General features: G+C 40.2%; 1 protein-coding gene across 31 annotated transcripts in view; it reads right to left on the bottom strand.

Annotated features, from left to right (window-relative positions):
- Window positions 1-21158, bottom strand: part of LOC139760660 (uncharacterized) — a 152603-nt gene that overhangs the window by 53537 nt on the left and 77908 nt on the right. For 16 of the 31 annotated variants that reach the window (XM_071684116.1, XM_071684117.1, XM_071684119.1 and 13 more), the window contains 6 exons: window positions 16288-16441; window positions 14637-14784; window positions 11721-11837; window positions 9027-9237; window positions 4253-4377; window positions 2135-2452 (listed from right to left, as the gene is read on the bottom strand). In XM_071684116.1, coding sequence (XP_071540217.1) covers window positions 2135-2452; window positions 4253-4377; window positions 9027-9237; window positions 11721-11837; window positions 14637-14784; window positions 16288-16441 — 1073 coding nt within the window. The remainder of the gene's footprint in view (window positions 1-2134; window positions 2453-4252; window positions 4378-9026; window positions 9238-11720; window positions 11838-14636; window positions 14785-16287; window positions 16442-21158) is intronic. The other 15 variants (XM_071684123.1, XM_071684126.1, XM_071684127.1 and 12 more) reach the window with 3 other exon arrangements.

Genomic DNA, 21158 nt, shown 5'->3' with positions numbered 1-21158 from the left:
TCAACATCTCCATGTCCATGTACTTAATCTATCCTAACCTGGTATCATAGAATTTTTTAAGCATCTGTATTCTCATTGTTTACTTCTTTCATCTGTTACTCTTACACTATAAAAGAACTTTACATCCTTTTCAACAGGTTTCTTCGTATATTTCATGTTATGGCTTTTGATTCACTTATCCCTGCATCTTTCGGAAATAATGCACTGTTTACATCAAGATGATTTAAAAACTTAAAAGTTGTGATCAGGTCACCCCTTACTCTTTTCTCTTCCATGGTGGGCAAATTTAAAGCCTACCTGTAACTTGGCTCTCTTAATTCTGATATCTTTGATGGCTTCTTTTGAACCTTCTCCATTAACTCTTAGTGCCTTTTAAGTGCAGTGACCAAACTTGAGAAACATATTAGTTTTGGCCCTAATGTAGGATATGAGTAGCCTCCTGAATATTTCCCTATCCATATACTTGAATATTATTCTAATATTTTTCTTTCTCACATGGATTCCTGCGACTCGTTACCCGCTAGATGATAATCACATCAAGGCCTATTTTCATTATGATCCATTCTCATTGCTTAGTACTGATTTTGGTTGAACTTCATTAATAATGTATCTGACTAACTTTGGAGTATGTTAAGGTCCCTTTGTAAGGTGATACAACCCTCTACGATTTTCACTTCCTTTATGGCTTCTGCAACATCTTTAAACATATATCAAGTACGTGTCCAAACTTTCAGGCAAGTCATTCACATAGATCATGAAGAGAAATGGTTCTAGAACAGAATTCTACCTGTTTTGAGAAGACTCCTCTGACATATGTCATCTGTTTCCTTTCATTTAGATAATCCTCCCACTGAAGGAGTTTCCCCTCTTATTCCTGCCTGGTGATCCATCCTCTCATGTAGGAGTGTCATGCTTTCTATCAGTCCAGGTACAAACAATCCATCCAACCTTCCCTTTAACCAAGGTAGTGTTAACTCTAACAGGAACTGAGAGGTTTGTTACTCATGGACAAATCTGAACCCTGAAATGTTTTCCTACAACTCATCTTTCTTAAATTTGGTCCAATCTTTGATGCCATAATCTGGACCTTCTCTATTAGCAGTCTGTGTTTCTTTAGGTGTGGTGACCAAACCTGAGAAGCAAGCGTAGGAAATGAACAGCTTTCTAAATATTTCCTTATCCAAGTGTTCGAGTTATTCTAATATTTGCCAAAAGAAACTTATCTCCTCAACAATTCTCCTAAAATGGGACTCTGGCAATAGCTTAGGTACAATACTGACTCCCTGCTCTGTGTGTGTAATCAATTCCCTGTGTGGAGAAGTTTTACACTTGTGGAGCCCAATCTCTTGAACATTCTTCACTATCATACAACTTCTTAAAATTCATATATGCTGTCTACATTAATGAAGTCCTTAATTTTATTTACCCTATTCGTCCAATATTCTTATACTAAAAATCACTTCTCTACAATATTTCCGGCTTACTTTCATGTTATGTACCTTGGATGCTCCATCCCTGCATCTCTCATACAACTGCTCACTATCTACATCATCAATATGTTTTATAAACTTAAAGGCAGTGATCGGGTAACCCCCTCACTCTTCTGTGTGTGTGCGTGCGTGCGTGCGTGCGTGCGTGCGTGTGTGTGTGTCTGTGTGTGTGTCTGTGTGTGTGTGTGTGTGTGTGTGTGTGTATTATCAAAACATGCAAAATGAGCACGAATTAAAGATAATTTAGAATACATATTATAATTATGATAAAATGATTCCTTAATATCAAAGACATTAAGACAATTCCATAAATGGTGATGCTTTGGTTTGATGTTAAGCAGAATCGAAAAAGGTAACCAAATCATATATCCGAAAGATTACTGATGCAAAAAAAAAAAAAAAAAAAAAAAAAAAAAAAAATCTTGGTTATCCCTGTAGTGGGTTGGGATAGCCCAAATGAGTGGCAGAAGACAATGTTATTTCTGGAACTGACAAGGGATACAATATTAGGCAGAAAGGGCCTGAACACAGATACTCATTCACAAAGACAAATAAAACTGCATCTACAAGCTACAGATGGTGTGGGGAATTTGACAATCCAATGGGTTGTATAATACACAACTCAGTGACCACGGAAAAATTACCCGAAGCCTGCACACCGCACAGTTAAATGCCATGCAACCTTTGGGCAAATGTGTCTTAAACAGATCTTCATAAACCTTATCCGCTCCATCACGTGGAGGTGTGATACGGAAAACTTTCCTCCGCTTCTGTTCTTCTTGTTTTACACGTTCTTCATATGTGGCAAAGAACTTAAAGCGATCAATAAGAGTAGAGGTTTCAATGGGTATGTCTTCATCTTCATCTTCATCTTCTTCATCTTCATCATCATCTTCATCTTCATCGCTGTCCTTTGACTGCTCATTATACACCTGCGAAGTGATATTGCGAATGCGCTTGCCCTGCAACACACCAGCAACACTGACTGGTTAGAACTGCTAGCAGCTCATTAATGTCCAGTGTGAATGTGTGTTTTGCTGAGAGGCTTAATTAATAATTAGAACTATGCAGAAATCTAGTCAGCTAATTGTACAATACAGATAGACTTCTAATACTAAAGAGAAAATTGCTGATATAGAGAGAGACAGTCAAACCCTGCTTTTCCCTTACCGACAGACTCAACACTAAAGGAAAATAAAATACTCAACAAGCACTACACATACTAAAGGTACAAAGAGGAACTACCACTTCCTAGGAATTTCCCAAATTTGTTCTACATTCTACATACACCTTAAGCAGGTGATCATTTTGGATCTGTTTATGAAATGCCAATTATTAAGGTATCTTTTTAAATGAATAAAAAATAGGCTTCCCTAAAATTGTTATAAAATACCATCAATTTCATACAATAAAAAACCTAATACCTTCAAACTATAAAAGAAGATTTCATATCAAAGAGACATGAAAAATAACTCTATTATCTAATTCTAAAACTTATAAAGCTTAAATACTTATAAAACCTACCCCTGGAATGTTCCTTAAAACCAGAAAAGAAACATGAATTTGCTACCTAAATGCACATTTGTTCCTGTTTCTAACAGAAGTATTGGAATAATCTTGAAAAACTCTCCCAAACATTTAAGAATTATTGATTACAATGACCTCTGTCAAAAGAAAAACATACAGCAAGGTTTGACACTACCGTCTCTCTGTTAATGCTCTTCAACGAACATTTCAGCATAAAACAGTTCATTCACCATATATACCTGTAAAACAGTTACACAAGAAATATATATATATACTTTACTGATAATGAGGATCAAAGTGACAGAAAAGCAGTTAAGATTGTTCAACTGAACTTGATATAAGGAATAATCAAATAAAATATGAAAGCAGTATATACATCACATCAAATAATCTAATATATATACATAAAACAGAATTGTAAGTCATGTAAATAATAATTAGGTCATTTGTATCAAATGCTGTGGAAATGGCTAAAGATAAACATCTATATCAAAACCATCAAGCAATAATTCAAATTTCTTTAATACTACAGAAAATTGCTTTAAGATACGAAAGCATGATAAATAAGCTTTACATACAATTACACAACACTCTCAATCAGCATATAATACAGTATTTAGAACTATTCACAAGGATGATTTGTGGAAATCTATATTTTCATATAGCAGAAGGCTCATCAACATCAATCACCAATTTAGGGCCAAGACTGACCAATTTTCAACAGAGATATCATCTACATGTTACTGTACAGTAATGCTGATGAGTAATCATCATCACACAACAGGCAAGTATATTTCAAAAACTCACTAACTGATAAGATATTTGTGGGCTTGGTATGAAAACGTTTTCACAAAAATCAAATTAATATTCTAATACAATCCTTCATGATTCTTATAAGTGAAAAAAGTTTTTACGGGAACAGGGTGTCCATAAAGACTTTCAACTTATAAAAGGTGCTGAAAATTAAGGTAAAACTACATAGTTTTACAAGGGATTCAAAAACTTAATGTTTTATTTCTAATTAAAATTTTTAGAATAAGAGGAAAAATAAAATCAACATGATTGTTTTTAGTGATGTTGCAGAGGAGGGACATCTCGAAATACCAATGCAAAATTCTTACTGTCTATCTCATGTTAATAAATGATTCCTCAGAAGGAAATAAACTACATCATGCGAGAATACAGTCCATTAACTGCACCAAAGAATGGCTCAAAGACTTGAAGAGAGTACTTACATCTCGTGATAACCTGTTTTCACGTCGTGCTTGAGCTGAGGAGCGGACACGCAAGACTGGTTCATTACCTTCTTGCACGGCTGAATCTATTTGCTTGAATAAGCTTCGAGCCTTACTTGCTGTTTCTGTAATAATATAAATAAAAAAAAAAGTCATTATTGCCTTGTAAAGAATACTGAACTAACATACATCTTTTACATCCCAAAATCTGAGTGGCTTTGTAGTTTAAGGGCTATGGAATCCATGCAACATTAAAAAGACTGCTATACCATCAAACATATCCATCTTCGCCTTTACTGACAATGACCTTCCTTTCCAAACAGGCACCGAAATAAATATGAATTTCTTCAGAGATGATATTTTTGCAAAGATATATACAAAGAGAAAGATCCCTACATACACTAAACATTATACCTATTAATCAGAGGGGTCGTACAGTTAGAGTCAAGTACTGGGTAGAGGAAAAGTATAAGTGAGCCAAGTGATAAGACATGGGTGAAGCAGCAAACACAGAAAAGTCCCAAAAGAAGACAAGGCCTTCCCATTCCCAGCATGATATTTTTTTTCTTATTTTATCATTATACTTTGTCACTGTCTCCTGCGTTAGAAGGTAGCAAAAGGAAACAGGCAAAAGATTGATCTAACAGACCCACATGCACATGTATATACATAAATGCCCACACATGCACATATACATACACATACATACCCAGACATATACATATATACACATATGCATATTCATACTTACTGCTTTCATCCATTCCCGTCGCCACCCCGCCACACATGAAATGGCACCCCCTCCCCCATGTGCATGTGAAGTAGTGCTAGAAAAAGACAACCAAAACCACATTCATTCACACTCAGTTTCCAGCTGTCATGTGTAATGCACCGAAACCACAGCTCCCTTTTCACATCCAGGCCCCACAAAACTTTCCATGGTTTACCCCAGATACTTCACATGCCCTGTATCAATGCACTGACAGCACATCAACCCCGGTATACCACATCGTTCCAATTCACTCTATTCCTTGCACGTCTTTCACCCTCTTGTATGTTCAGGCCCCAATCCCACAAAATCTTTTTCACTCCATCCTTCCACCTCCAATTTGGTCCCCCACTTCTCCTCTGACAAATATATCCTTTTTGTCAGTCTTTCCTCACTTATTCTCTCCATGTAACCAAACCATTTCAATGCACACTCTTCTGCTCTCTCTCAACCACACTCTTATTATTACCACACATCTCTCTTACCCTTTCATTACTTACTCGATCAAAACACCTCACACCACATATTGTCCTCAAACATTTAATTTCCAACACATCCACCCTCCTCTGCACAACCCTATCTATAGCCCATGCCTCACAATCATATAACATTGTTGGAACCACTATTCCTTCAAACATACCCATTTTTGCTCTCTGAGATAACGTTCCCACCTTCCACACATTCTCTAATGCTCCCAGAACCTTTGCCCCCTCCCTCATCCTGTGACTCACTATCGCTTCCATGGTTCCATCCGCTGTCAAATCCACTCCCAGATATCTAAATATTTCACTTCCTTCAGTTTTTTTCCATTCAAACTTGCCATCAATTAACTTGTTCCTCAACCCTACTGAACATAATAACCTTGCTCTTATTCACATTTACTCTCAGCTTTCTTCTTTCACACACTTTACCAAACTCAGTTACCAACTTCTGCAGTTTCTCATCCGAGTCAGCCACCAGCACTGTGTCATCAGTGAACAACTCACTCACTTCCCAAGCCCTATCATCCACAACAGACTGCATACTTGCCACTCTCTCCAAAACTCTTGCATTCACCTCCCTAACAACCCCATCCACTAACAAATTAAGCAATCATGGAGACATCACATGCCCCTGCCACAAACCAACATTCACTGAAAACCAATCACTTTTCTCTCTTCCTACACGAACACATCTCTTACATCCTTGATAAAAACTTTTCGCTGCTTCTAGCAACTTACCTCCCACACCATATACTCTTAATACCCTCCATAAAGCATCTCTATCAAATCTTATCATATGCTTTCTCCAGATCCATAAAAGCTACATACAAATCCATGTCTTTCTAAGTTTTTCTCACACATTCTTCAAAGCAAACACCTGATCCACATATCCTCTACCACCTCTGAAACCACACTGCTCTTCCCCAATCTGATGCTCTGTGCATGCCTTTACCCTCTCAATCAATACCCTCCCATATAATTTCTCAGGAATACTTAACAAACTCATACCTCTGCAATTTGAACACACCTTTATCCCCTTTGCCTTTGTACAGTGGCACTATGCATGCATTCCGCCAATCCTCAGGCACTTCATCATGAACCATACATACACTGAATATCCTCACCACCTAGTCAACAACACAGTCACCCCCTTTTATAATAAACTCCACTGCAATACCATCCAAACCCGCCACCTTTCATCTTCCGCAAAGCTTTCACTACCTCTTCTCTGTTTACCAAACCATTCTCCCTGACCCTCTCACTCACTCCATCTCCTTCTCACTTCACCACTACCTATTATTACCTCCCCATTAGCCCCCTTCACCGATGATCCCATTTGTTCTCTTGTCTTATGCACTTTATCTATCTCCTTCCAAAACATCTTTGTATTCTCCCTAAAATTTAATGATACTCTCTCACCCTAACTCTCATTTGCCCTTTTTCACCTTTGCATCTTTCTCTTGACCTCCTGTCTCTTTCAGTTATACATCTCCCAGTTATTCGCACTACTTCCCATCAAAAATCATCCAAACGCCTCTCTCTTCTCTCTCACCAACAATCTTACTTCTTCATCCCACCACTCACTACCCTTTCTAATCTGTCCACCTCTCACCTATCTCATGCCACAAGCATCTTTTGTGCAAGCCTCACTGCTTACCTAAATACATCCCATTCCTCCCCCACTCCCCTTACATCATTTGCTCTCACTTCTTTCCATTCTGCACTCTTAATCTCACCCTGTACTTCCACACACAAGTCACCTTTCCAAGCTCACTTACTCTCACCACTCTCTTCACCCCAACATTCTTCTTTGCTGAAAACCTCTACAAATCTTCACCTTTGTCTCCACAAGATAATGATCAGACATCCCTCCAGTTGCCCCTCTTCGCACATTAACGTCCAAAAGTCTCTCTTTCACATGCCTATCAATTAACATGTAATCCAATAATGCTCTCTGGCCATCTCTCCTACTTCCATACGTATACTTATGAATATCTCTTTTTTAAACCAGGTATTCCCAATCACCAGTCCTTTTTCAGCACACAAATCTACAAGCTCTTCACCATTTCCATTTACAACACTGAACACCCCATGTACACCAATTATACCCTCAACTGCCACATTACTCACCTTTGCATTCAAATCACCCTATCACTATAACCCAGTCTTCTGCATCAAGCCTGCTAACACGCTCGCTCAGCTGCTCCCAAAACACTTGCTTCTCATGATCTTTCTTCTCATGACCAGGTGCATAGGCACCAATAATCACCCCTCTCCCTCCATCCCCTTTCAGTTTTACCCATAATAATCTAGAGTTTACCTTCTTACACTCTATCACATACTCCCGCAACTCCTGCTTCAGGAATAGTGCTACTCCTTCCTTTGCTCTTGTCCTCTCACCAACCCCCTGACTTTACTCCCAAGACATTCCATAACTAAGAGAAACCTGTCTAAAACTATGACTGTAGGCTGCAAGGGCTCAAATTTAGGAGCTTACAGCAGCATACAACCCTAATGTTCCCCCTAAATCAGGGCCTGATATTTGGGGCTACAAAAACTTCAGCCTACTGCCTGTACACCCCATGACCTGCCACAAAGAGGGTGGCATTCTGATGTCGTACCCCAAGAAGCATTTCTTCTTGCTACAACACTGGTGCTTTGCACATATGTGATCCCCTCCATTCTGGTGCTCTGCTTTTAAATGTTGGTAGGAGACTGAGATCATCAAAGGACACTGATTACTTTGCAAATTTTCTTTTTTTTTTTTGGCTAGAATTAATAATCCAGCATTCTGATGACAAAAATAGCACCATCCATATAATCTCACATTCACATATCTGTGACACTGTGTCAAAAAAAGTCTTTGCTATTGGTGTATACTGTAATCATATTCAATTCAGCCGGGAATGGAATGATGTACGAACATTACTTTTCTTTCTTTCAAACTATTCGCCATTTCCCATGTTAGCGAGGTAGCGTTAATAACAGAGGACTGGGCCTTTGAGGGAATATCCTCACCTGGCCCCCTTCTCCGTTCCTTCTTTTGGAAAATTAAAAAAAAATGAGAGGGGAGGATTTCCAGCCCCCCACTCCCTCCCCTTTTAGTCGCCTTCTCCGACACGCAGGGAATACGTGGGAAGTATTCTTTCTCCCCTATCCCCAGGGATAAAACATTACTAACATCATAAATAACCTACAACCAAAAACATAATAAATTGTATTTCTATAAATAATAATACCAGAACTCAACAAATCTGCTTCATAATGGTGATGCTGGTTTTAAACTTAATATTCAATGTAAGATATTTAAGAACAATCATTTACCGACAAATACTAAAAAAAATTAAAGGTGAACAAGCAAAAAGTCACAAACTGAAATTCTCTATAAACATTAATGGGTTACTCACCACTACAAGCCATACTCTGGTTTTACAACATGGATGATAAATAAACCCCTGACAAGATCCCCTAAAGTGTTAATACTAGAAAATATATACAACAATGAATTTGGTGTATAGCATACCAGCTTCCCTAAACACATGATCAACTTCTCTGGGTTCATCATCTCTGTCCTCTTCATCCTCCTGGAGAGACAAGCCTTTCTCAAAACGCTCCCTTAAATTTTTTGCAGCAGGACGACCCTCAATATTAATTGGTTCCTTTCGTTTCTGACGTTTTTCTTGGTCCTCAAAGTTACCAGATTCAAACATTTCTCTGGTAGTAATGTTCTTGCCCTGTGAAATATGACATATATATATAGATGCTTGTGACATGAGAAAGGTGGGAGGTGGGCAGATTAGAAAGGGTAGTGAGTGGTGGGATGAAGGAGTAATATTGTTAGTGAAAGAAAAGAGAGAGGCGTTTGGATGATTTCTGCAGGGAATCAGTGCAAATGACTGGGAGATGTATAAAAGAAAGAGGCAGGATGTCAAGAGAAAGGTGCAAGAGTTGAAAAAGAGGGCAAACGAGAGAGTATCATTAAATTTTAGGGAGAATAAAAAGATGTTTTGGAAGGAAGTAAATAAAAAGCGTAAGACAAGGGAAGAAATGGGATCATCTGTGAAGGGGGCTAATGGGGAGGTAATAACAAGTAGTGATGAAGTGAAAAGGAGATGGAGAGATGGAATGAGTATTTTGAAGGTTTTGTTGAATGTGTTTGATGACAGAGTGGCAGATATAGGGTGTTTTAATCTGGGTGATGTGCGAAGTGAAAGGGTTAGGGAGAACTGCTTGATAAACAGAGAGGAGGTAGTGAATGCTTTGCGGAAGATGAAAGCCAGCAAGGCGGCAGATTTGGATGGTATTGCAGTGGAGTTTATTATAAAAGGGGGTGACTGTGTTGCTGATTGGATGGTGAGGATATTCAATGTATGTACGGGTCATGGTGAAGTGCCTGAGAAGGTAAAGGCATGTACAGAGCATCAGATAAGGGAAGAGCACTGTGGTTCAGAAGTGGTATAGGATGTGTGGATCAGGTGTTCACTTTGAAGAATGTATGTGAGAAATACTCAGAAAAACAGATGGATTTGTATGTAGCATTTATGGATCTGGAGAAGGCATATGATAGGGTAGATAGAGACGTTCTGTGGAAGGTTTCAAGAGTATATGGTGAAGGAAGTAAGTTGCTAGAAGCAGTGAAAAGTTATCAAGGATGTAAGGCATGTGTATGAGTAGGAAGAGAGGTAAATGACTGGTCCCCAGTGGATGTCGGTTTGCGGCAGGGGTGCATGATGTCTCCATAGTTGTTTAATGTGTTTATGAATGGGGTGGTTAGGAAGGTGAATGCAAGAGCTTTGGAGAGAGGGGCAAGTATGGAGTCTGTTGTGGATGAGAGGGCTCAGGAAGTGAGTCAGTTATTGTTTGCTGATGATACAGCACTGGTGGCTGATTACCATTAGGTGACGAGTTTGGTGAAGAAGAAAAAAGCTGAGTAATTTTGAATAAGAGCAAGGTTTTTAGGTTCAGCAGGGTTGAGGGTCAAGTTAATTGGGAGGTAAGTTTGAAGCAGTGCTTTAGATATCTCGGAGTGGACTTAGCAGCAGATGGAACCATGGAAGCGGAAGTGAGTCACAGGGTGGGGGAGGGGGCGAAAGTTCTGGGAGCATTGAAGAATGTGTGGAAGATGACAACGTTATTTTGGAGAGCAAATATGGGTATGTTTGAAGGAATAGTGGTTTCAACAATGTCATATGGCTGCGAGGCATGGGCTATAGATAAGGTTGGGTGCAGGAGGGTGGATGTGTTGAAAGTGAAATGTTTGAGGACAACATGTGGTGTGAGGTGGTTTGATCAAATAAGTAATGAAAGGGTAAGAGAGATGTGTGGTAATAAAAAGTGTGCAGTTGAGAGAAGAGGGTGTGTTGAAATGGTTTGGTCACATGGAGAGAATGAGTGAAGAAAGATTGAAAAAGAGGATATGTGTTAGAAGTAGAGGGAACAAGGAGAAGCAGGAGACTGAATTGGAGGTGGAAGGATGGAGTGAAAAAGATTTTGAGGAATTGGGGCCTGAACATACAGGAGGATGAAAGGCATGCAAGGAATAGAGTGAATTGGAACGATGTGGTATACCGGGGTTGATGTGCTGTTAATAGATTGAACCAGGGCATGTGAAGTGTCTGGGGTAAACCATGGAAAGGTCTGTGGGGCCTGGATGTGGAAAAGGAGCAGTGGTTTTGGTGCATCACACATGACAGCGAGAGATTGAGTGTGAGAGAATGTGGCCTTCTTTGTCTTTTTCTAGCATTACCTCCCTGGGAGGGGAGAATGCTATTTTTGTGTGGTGGGGTTCCATATCCAGGCCCCACAGACCTTTCCATGGTTCACCTCAGAAGCTTCACATGCCCTGGTTCAATCCATTGACAGCACATCGACTCCGGTATACCACATCATTCCAATTCAGTCTATTCCTTGCATGCCTTTCATCCTCCTGTATGTAATCATCAAATGTGAACCTTAAAGCAACAAATATTTCTCTTCAGGAGTCCTGCACTGATGTAAACATGCAATAAATTCATGAACTCATAAGCTGAAAATCCTTCAAACACATTACTACATTTATAAGAAAAACACTAATTCTATAATTTTACCATATTTCAAAACCCATGATTTGCAGTGATACTGTATCACAAGGTCTACCAGAAATTCTAAGTTGAAAGATATAAATGGAAAAGTTTAACAGTGAGAGCATGCATTTGAAAAGAAAGATGATAATACCCACAGCACAGAGCATTTGTCGAAACTTCGCCAACTCTTCCCTCCTCTTCCGAGTCATCTCATCTCGTCGCTTCTTCTGTGCCCAGCCTGCCTTTAGGTCCTGCATGCCACTAAAGCTAGTCTGTAAGGCAATGATCACCAAAGTGAAGGTATTGCATATCAATGTATCTTCATTCAGTCAACTAAAGTAAGCTTTGTTGTCCTTTCCTAGCGCTACCTCGTGCACATGCGGGGGGAGGGGGTTGTCATTTCATACATGGTGGTGTGGTGACGGGAATGAATAAGGGCAGACAGTATGAATTGTGTACATGTGTGTATGTCTGTGTGTGTATATATATGTATACGTTGAGATGTATAGGTGTGTATATGTGCATGTGTGGATGCGTGTATATATATATATATATATATATATATATATATATATATATATATATATATATATTCTATTTTATATTTATTTATTTTGCTTTGTCGCTGTCTCCCGCGTTTGCGAGGTAGCGCAAGGAAACAGATGAAAGAAAATGGCCCAACCCACCCCCATACACATGTATTTACATACACGTCCACACACGCAAATATACCTACCTATACATCTCAATGTACACATATATATACACACACAGACACATACATTATACCCATGCACACAATTCACACTGTCTGCCTTTACTCATTCCCATTGCCACCTCGCCACACATGGAATACCATCCCCCTCCCCCCTCATGTGTGCGAGGTAGCGCTAGGAAAAGACAACAAAGGCCCCATTCGTTCACACTCAGTCTCTAGCTGTCATGCAATAATGCCCGAAACCACAGCTCCCTTTCCACATCCACGCCCCACACAACTTTCCATGGTTTACCCCAGACGCTTCACATGCCCTGATTCAATCCACTGACAGCACGTCAACCCCGGTATACCACATCGATCCAATTCACTGTATTCCTTGCCCGCCTTTCACCCTCCTGCATGTTCAGGCCCCGATCACTCAAAATCTTTTTCACTCCATCTTTCCACCTCCAATTTGGTCTCCCACTTCTCCTCGTTCCCTCCACCTCCGACACATATATCCTCTTGGTCAATCTTTCCTCACTCATTCTCTCCATGTGCCCAAACCATTTCAAAACACCCTCTTCTGCTCTCTCAACCACGCTCTTTTTATTTCCACACATCCCTCTTACCCTTACATTACTTACTTGATCAAACCACCTCACACCACACATTGTCCTCAAACATCTCATTTCCAGCACATCCACCCTCCTGCGCACAACTCTATCCATAGCCCATGCCTCGCAACCATACAACATTGTTGGAACCACTATTCCTTCAAACATACCCATTTTTGCTTTCAGAGATAATGTTCTCGACTTCCACACATTCTTCAAGGCTCCCAGGATTTTTGCCCCCTCCCCCACCCTATGATTCACTTCCGCTTCCATGGTTCCATCCGCTGCCAGATCCAATCCCAGATATCTAAAACACTTTACTTCCTCCAGTTTTTCTCCATTCAAACTTACCTCCCAATTAACTTGACCCTCAACCCTACTGTACCTAATAACCTTGCTCTTATTCACATTTACTCTTAACTTTCTTCTTTCACACACTTTATCCCTGGGGATAGGGGAGAAAGAATACTTCCTACGTATTCCCTGCATGTCGTAGAAGGCAACTAAAAGGGGAGGGAGCGGGGGGGTGGAAATCCTCCCCTCTCGTTTTTTTTTTTTCTCCAAAAGAAGGAACAGAGAAGGGGGCCAGGTGAGGATATTCCCTCAGAGGCCCAGTCCTCTGTTCTTAACGCTACCCTGCTAACGCGGGAAATGGCGAATAGTTTGAAAAAAAAAATACATATATTTTTCATATTCATTTATATTCTTTTAATATAGTTTGTCATTGTCTCCCGTGTTAGCGAGGTAGCACAAGGAAACAGACAAAAGAATGGCCCGACCCACCCATGTACACATGTACATAAATGCCCATAAATGCACATACACATACCTATACCTTTCAACACATACATACATATACATAAACAGACATATACATATATACACATACATATTCATGTTTGCTACCTTCATCCATTTTTTTCATATGTATTCGCCATTTCCTGGGTTAGCAAGTTAGCGTTAAGAACAGAGAACATATCCTTAGAGGGAATATCCTCACTTGGCCCCCTTCTCTGCTCTTTCTTTTGGAAAACTGAAATACGGGAGGGGAGGACTTCCAGGGCCCTGCTCCCTCCCCTTTTAGGTGCCTTCTCCAACACGCAGGGAATTAGTGAGAAGTATTCTTTCTCAATGTATATATGGAACCATGGAAGCAGAAGTGAGTCACAGGGTAGGGGAGGGGGCGAAGGTTCTGGGAGCATTAAAGAATGTGTGGTAGGTGAGAACATTATCTCGGAAAGCAAAAATGGGTATGTTTGAAGGAATAGTGGTTCCAACAATGTTGTATGGTTGCGAGGCGTGGGCTATGGATAGAGTTGTGCGCAGGAGGGTGGATGTGCTGGAAATGAGATGTTTGAGGACAATATGTGGTGTGAGGTGGTTTGATCGAGTAAGTAATGAAAGGGTAAGATGTGTGGAAATAAAAAGAGCATGGTTGAGAGAGCAGAAGAGGGTGTTTTGAAATGGTTTGGACACATGGAGAGAATGAGTGAGGAAAGATTGACCAAGAGGATATATGTGTCGGAGGTGGAGGGAACGAGGAAAAGTGGGAGACCAAATTGGAGGTGGAAAGATGGAGTGAAAAAGATTCTGAGTGATCAGGGCCTGAACATGCAGGAGGGTGAAAGGCGGGCAAGGAATATATATATATATATATATATATATATATATATATATATATATATATATATATATAGCTTATGAACTGCAGTACAATACTTGTTCCACATCCATATGTTGTACATTCAATGACTTACTGGTCGTCCCTTCTTCTTTATCTTATCAGCATCATCTTCCTCATCCTCCTCCTCATCTTCTTCCTCATCTTCTTCTTCATCATCCTCTTCATATTCACCAAGCTCAGAGTTCTCTACACCATAGTTGTCATCTTCTGACTGCATAAATCTTGAAAAAGGAAAAAAATTGTCATAATTAACTGTCAAAACATCTAGATCGTCAAAACAATACTTACAGCTTCTTTCATACTTAGTACAATCATTGTTTTAGACTGTGAAAATAACATATGAGTAGACATATGTCAAGAAGTACTTAATATACAAAACGAATACACTGAATTAAGAAAAATATTTCATAAGTGTACAACACCTCTTTCTCTAATCTTTGCAAATGCATTACATGCAGTATTATTTTTGTGTGCATATGACTGTAGTTAACTGTTTTATTGTCTTATCTTACTCGGTAACACATCTAAAATAATACAAAACAGAATATCAACTAGATGTAGTGTAATTGTACCTGGAAAACAGGACCCATTTTTGGTGTCTATAGGGCCTAAGAGAATCAAAGACTAGCTTACAAATCTCAACTTGACTCATCAGAATAAACTGTTCTAGAATGATTCAGCTAGAGGGTTACATTCTATGCATTCCAAAGGAAAGAACCTTGATAAAAGAAAAAATACCTCTTCCTGAACAAAGCAAAGCGATGGGCAACATTTTCTTTCCTACTGGATGTGCCAATCAAAAACCATCAATTAATTCCAGAAAGATTGATCCTTAGCTTTTCTTTTCTTTCACACAGCTACAATTATGATGTGGACTATGTGTATGTGAGGTCATCATGACTTGTTGGAAGATCACCCCAATGCCATCGTTCATACATCAGATATATATCTACTTTCTTATGCCCAAGGAGAAAGTTTATTCATTTCTATTATGGCCATCTCCCTAAAACTACTTGGTATCTTAATAATATCAGCAAGAAAAGCTCAATTTCAATACCAGGATCTGGCATGCATTGAAAATATCATTTCAAATGCAATTACATAATTCATCTTGTGTGAATGTATCTGGTTCAATTCTAAATAAACACGTAAGTAAAAAATAAATTCTAGCAATAATACTGTATATGATAAACATACAAACGAAATGAATTCATACAAAAAATGATTCTATATGTGGTTTACTGTCTTTAAAACTCAATCAGTACGGGAAACTTTCATATAGATTTCTCCAAAGATAAGTCCATGAAAGGCATCTCATCCCCATGAAAGAATTTTCTTTCTCTTAATTTCCTGAACATTCATGAATTAGAAAAAGATGAACACAAGCGTAAACAACATTTCTACACCAGATTGACCTTATATGTTGCCACGATGATTGACTGTAGTGAAGGAACAAAATAAACTGCAAAATAGAAATGAAATGATCATGAGCGATTGCAAGTGGTGGGACAAAGTACATATAAGGTGTCAACGTCAGTAAGAAATGTTCAGGACTGACTGAATGTGTTGGCATAAAATATATTAGGGGCATCATTTCCATCCAAAGCTGTTAAGATCAAGAAATGTACGGGATCAGACAGTATACATTACTGATATTAATAACTCAAAAGTCCTGGTGATCATTGCCTGACAAGAACAAAAAACTATGAATGAAAAGCACTAACCTGGCAGCCTTACTGAGGAGTGACTGAGAGCGACGGACAGGTATAGGTTCTGGAGTTTGTTCTTCCTCAGTTGATATCAGTTCAAACATGGCAAACTTCTGTTTCAAGTTAGTGTTGGTCAATTCTTCAAGTCCGTAATCAGGCTTGTCTGTAGCTGTAAGACAGTGGAAGGTAGTGATTATTTACAGAGAGAGAGAGAGAGAGAGAGAGAGAGAGAGAGAGACTAGTTTGTTGTTTCCCACGTTAGTGAGGTGGCGCCAGGAAAAGAAATGGCTTTCGTTTACATTATTTTCTAGCTGTCATGCATAATGCAATGAAACCAGTGTTATTAGAATCCCCTTGCATGTGAATAAATCATGTGTTTACATGAGGCTCCACCAACGTCAGCTGAAGTAAATAAATAAAGTGTTGATGAGGAAATACTTGCTCCAAAGAAAGCCCATCACTTTTCTGCTCTTGGTTGGAGTGCAGTCGACACTACAAGAATCCCTGGACTCCTAAAGTTATATATATATATATATGTATATATATATATATATATATATATATATATATATATATATATATATTGGAAAGGATCATAATTTTGCGCGTGATCTAGATATTCCTGTAAGTTCCCAAGTGCACTTTCGTGTAATAATCACATCATCAGGAGAGACAAAAGAGAGAAATAAAAGTCAGTTGATATGCACCGAAGAGGGCGTCCTAGCTTCGTCTCTTCGGTGCGTATCAACTGACGTTTATTTCTCTCTTGAGTCTCCCTTGATGATGTGATTACACGAAAGCTGAGAGAGAAGAGGAGGGTGTTTTGAAATGGTTTGGTCACATGGAGAGAATGAGAGAGGAAAGATTGACCAAGAGGATATATGTGTCAGAGGTGGAGGGAACGAGAAGTGGGAGACCAAATTGGAGGCGGAAAGATGGAGTGAAAAAGATTTTGAGTGATCGGGGCCTGAACATGCAAGAGGGTGAAAGGCGTGCAAGGAATAGAGTGAATTGGAACGATGTGGTATACCGGGATCGACGCGCTGTCAATGGATCGAACCAGGGCGTGTGAAGCGTCTGGGGTAAACCATGGAAAGTTGTGTGGGGCGTGGATGTGGAAAGAGAGCTGTGGTTTCAGTGCATTATACATGACAGCTAGAGACTGAGTGTGAACGAATGTGGCCTTTGTTGTCTCTTCCTAGCGCTACCTCGCGCACATGCGGGGAGGAGGGAGTTGTTATTTCATGTGTGGCGGGGTGGCGATGGGAATAAATAAAGGCAGACAGTACGAATTATGTACATGTGTATATATGTATATGTCTGTGTGTGTATATATATATATATATATGTATACGTTGAGATGTATAGATATGTATATTTGCGTGTGTGGACGTGTATACATGTGTATAATGTGTATGTGGGTGGGTTGGGCCATTCTTTCGTCTGTTTCCTTGCGCTAGCTCGCTAACGCGGGAGACAGCGACAAAGCAAAATAATATATCTATCTATATATATCCTTGAAAATCCTATTTCTTACACCTCTCGGAGTGTTTTTCGTCATTAAACAGGTCCCGTCTTATTTTCAAGTAGAAGAGCGTAGTAAGATGCAAGAACAGGGAACCAGACAACCAACTCCAACCACAATGACCGCCCACGTTCCTGATCTGAACTCGCTCCACGGCCCAGTTCTTTGCAGGAAATAAACTGCCAACTATGTCAGAGGTTGACGGTTACTTCCAGCCGCTGTTCTATGACTTCCGGCCGAACCAGCTTGTGGGCGAGGGAACGAGTAGTCAGTTCAGGAGTCGAGTTCATCTGTCTGGTAGGAGGATTCAAAGTTTTAAGAAAATGAGACTTGGACATGAGAAAAACAGACTGCCTTGCGAACACGACGCAGCGTCTATGTGCGGTAGAGGGCGAAGCAGAACTCGAGGAAGAAAAAGTATTCGTCAGGTGTCAGGTCTGCAGGTTTGATCCTTACACATCAATGATCTCATTATCTTAACTTTAGCAGGTTATAATAACAACCAAGTACATTTAACCCTCTCCACCAACAAATACTGCCTTTCTTAAAACCATGTCCATCAGGACATTACTAATATCATCATATGTCTCCACTATAACTATCTACGCCATCACTATAAACTGTCTACATTAAGCGTCACTTTCATCACTGTAAGCTTGTTGATGATCATCACGAGCCTTTTTCATTTATACCACCCATCTATGTACCATCTCCAATGTGAAATTGTTTCTTCAAAATAAACTTTTTCCTACGACAAACTGTCTCCATTATACTTTTGACTGCCTCACCATCACAGAGCGCCTCTAACAATTACATCACAATATTTACGCAAAAAGAGAGTCCACAACATTCAAGACAATTCCGTTACCTACAACAAACAGCAACCGTCCTTCCATTGTCAACATCATTCACATAACTCAGCCTCGGTACATCTTCAGAGGAAGTCCCTTTCAGGAAAAAAAAAAAAAAAAAAAAAGGAAATGGGTCAAGGAAGGAGGCGAGTAATAGGGTCAGGAAGCCGGGGAGAGATTAGAGGAAATAAAGCTTAGGCGGGCCAGTCGCCAGGGGAGCGGCACTGGTCACGCCACCCTCCAACATGCTACCAACAATTACTCTCGTAATCATCCTCACCTCCCATACCTTTCAGGCAATATACAGTCTTCCCGTGAGAATGTATTACAACCAATGGCCATACAACCCTATACTAATGCTATAAATAACTACAGTGCTCCAGTGACCTGGAAATACGTGGAAAACGACATGAATGGAGACGTGTCATTACTGTAAAACCTAGCAATGCGTCACAGAGGCCAGCCCCGGTCGGCTTGGGTCGCTTCCGCACACACTAATCACCCCCGTGCGTCACACTAACTTGTAATTGTCCGCCATATTATGCCGCTCTACCGATTAAGTTTCAATCCCAGAACATGAGATTACCAGGAAATTCAATACTCTCAACATATTACGAGAGGAGCGGGAGCAGTTGTTCGGCATGGAAAAGTGGGCAATCTTCATGACACATCGTCCGATTAAACAGTCCATATGACAACATTGCGCCCATCACATGTATGGTCGGGCTGACAATGGTGGTATAAGGCTGCAAATGCCCACCTTTTGGCACAGGAAGAACAGTGGTAAGAGACGAGGTAGTTTAGTCATGTTTAAGTTTAGTAAGATCAATGATAACACGTTCAGCTATCCAGCATATGGTAAGCCATCTGATATTACGGTCAGCATATTCGACATCCACGTGGCAATATGGTCATCCATACAGTGGAGTCAGTCAAGAGGCATAACGGCCATCCTGTGGGGTCAGCTTCATGGTAAATTTAAAGGCAGATCAGTCACAGAATCCAGTAGGCTTAGCAACATGGGCACGAGCCTATGGGGTATATGGTCACATACCAGCCAGTAAGGTCAGCATTTTGATCGTCCATGTGGCAATGTTGTCATACATGAACCAAATGTCAGCAGAATCATAAAAAGACAGTAAGGTGACAATCGACCAAATAACAATGAGGACCATAAAGAAAATATGGTCATCCATGTGGTAGTTCTTATAACCACATTATAGTCAGGTCGACCACAGGATAAAAAGGTCAATCATCTAGCAGAGTTATCCACTACAAGCAAGTATGTTCAACCACAGGTCATCCATATGGTAGTTCTTATAACCACATTATAGTCAGGTCGACCACAAGATACAAAGGTCAATCATAAAGCAGTGTTATCCACTACAAGCAAGTTCCACACAAAGTAGTATTGTAGCACATATAGCAGTATCATCGACCACATGAAAGGATAATCGATGACATGGAAGTATGGGCGAAAACATAACAAAATTGCCAACCATGTGGCAATCTGATCAAACAAATTTGGAAATATGGTCTACCAAAAGAATCAGGAAGCTTCAATGCATGACAATACGTATGGTCGATAAGTGTAGTTTCGTCGACCACAACAAATCAGGGTCAGTCACATGACAATATGATCATTCACATAACTATGGTCAATCAAATTAAGCAGTGTGGTCGACCACATAATAATCTGGTTGACCACAGGCATCACAGGTAGATATAAAGTAATGAGAACAAAAACTGCTAGCACAGTTGATTACTTGGATAACATAGTCAACCAAGTCCTCACCCAGGAGCCATCCAACACAACTGCATCCAGAGGGTCATATTCGACCAAGTCCTCACCCACGAGATCAAACACAATTGCATCCAGAGGTCATATTCAACCAAGTCCTCACCCACGAGCCATCCAACACAACTGCATCCAGAAGGTGCAGAACAATTTCACTTGATCGATCTTGTAATAAGGCGAGGGATCAAAGGGTAGGGGTGGACATGGGGGTAAAATGGGGGAGGGAAAGATGACATACGAGAACCAACCATGGATGTCTGTGGCCGCCATCTTTAGCCCCACTCCCTCCCTATGCTCCGCATCGCGTCACCTCACGCACGCTCCGTTGGGGAAAGAGGGGAGGGATGAGTGGGAATTAGAAGAGAATGAAGGAAGGGATGGAGTAAAACGTAACCTACTCCCTCTGCGGTGCAGATCAGCCCATCAGGGAGCTAAACAAGGCGTCCATTAAATGGATCATAAAATACCCTGCGGGACGCCGTGAAACAGCTGATGTTTATTTAATAAATCCCGGGGATGACCGCTGCTGAGTGACGTTATAATCCGTTCCAACATCACCTATCATCCGTAAAGGACAAAGATAGCAACAACATTAGGTCAAAACTCTGACATATAGCAAATATAAGAACCACAGCTCAACTGCATTTTACTACGAGACCGAATCAACTTCTCAAAACAGTAACTGGCCTCTTGTCCTGACTGACCCAACTCA

This window comes from Panulirus ornatus, chromosome 37 (genome assembly GCF_036320965.1).
Source record: "Panulirus ornatus isolate Po-2019 chromosome 37, ASM3632096v1, whole genome shotgun sequence".
Classification (NCBI taxonomy): domain Eukaryota; kingdom Metazoa; phylum Arthropoda; class Malacostraca; order Decapoda; family Palinuridae; genus Panulirus; species Panulirus ornatus.
Note: the sequence above shows the minus strand (reverse complement) of the source record. Positions and strands in the feature narration are given on the sequence as shown.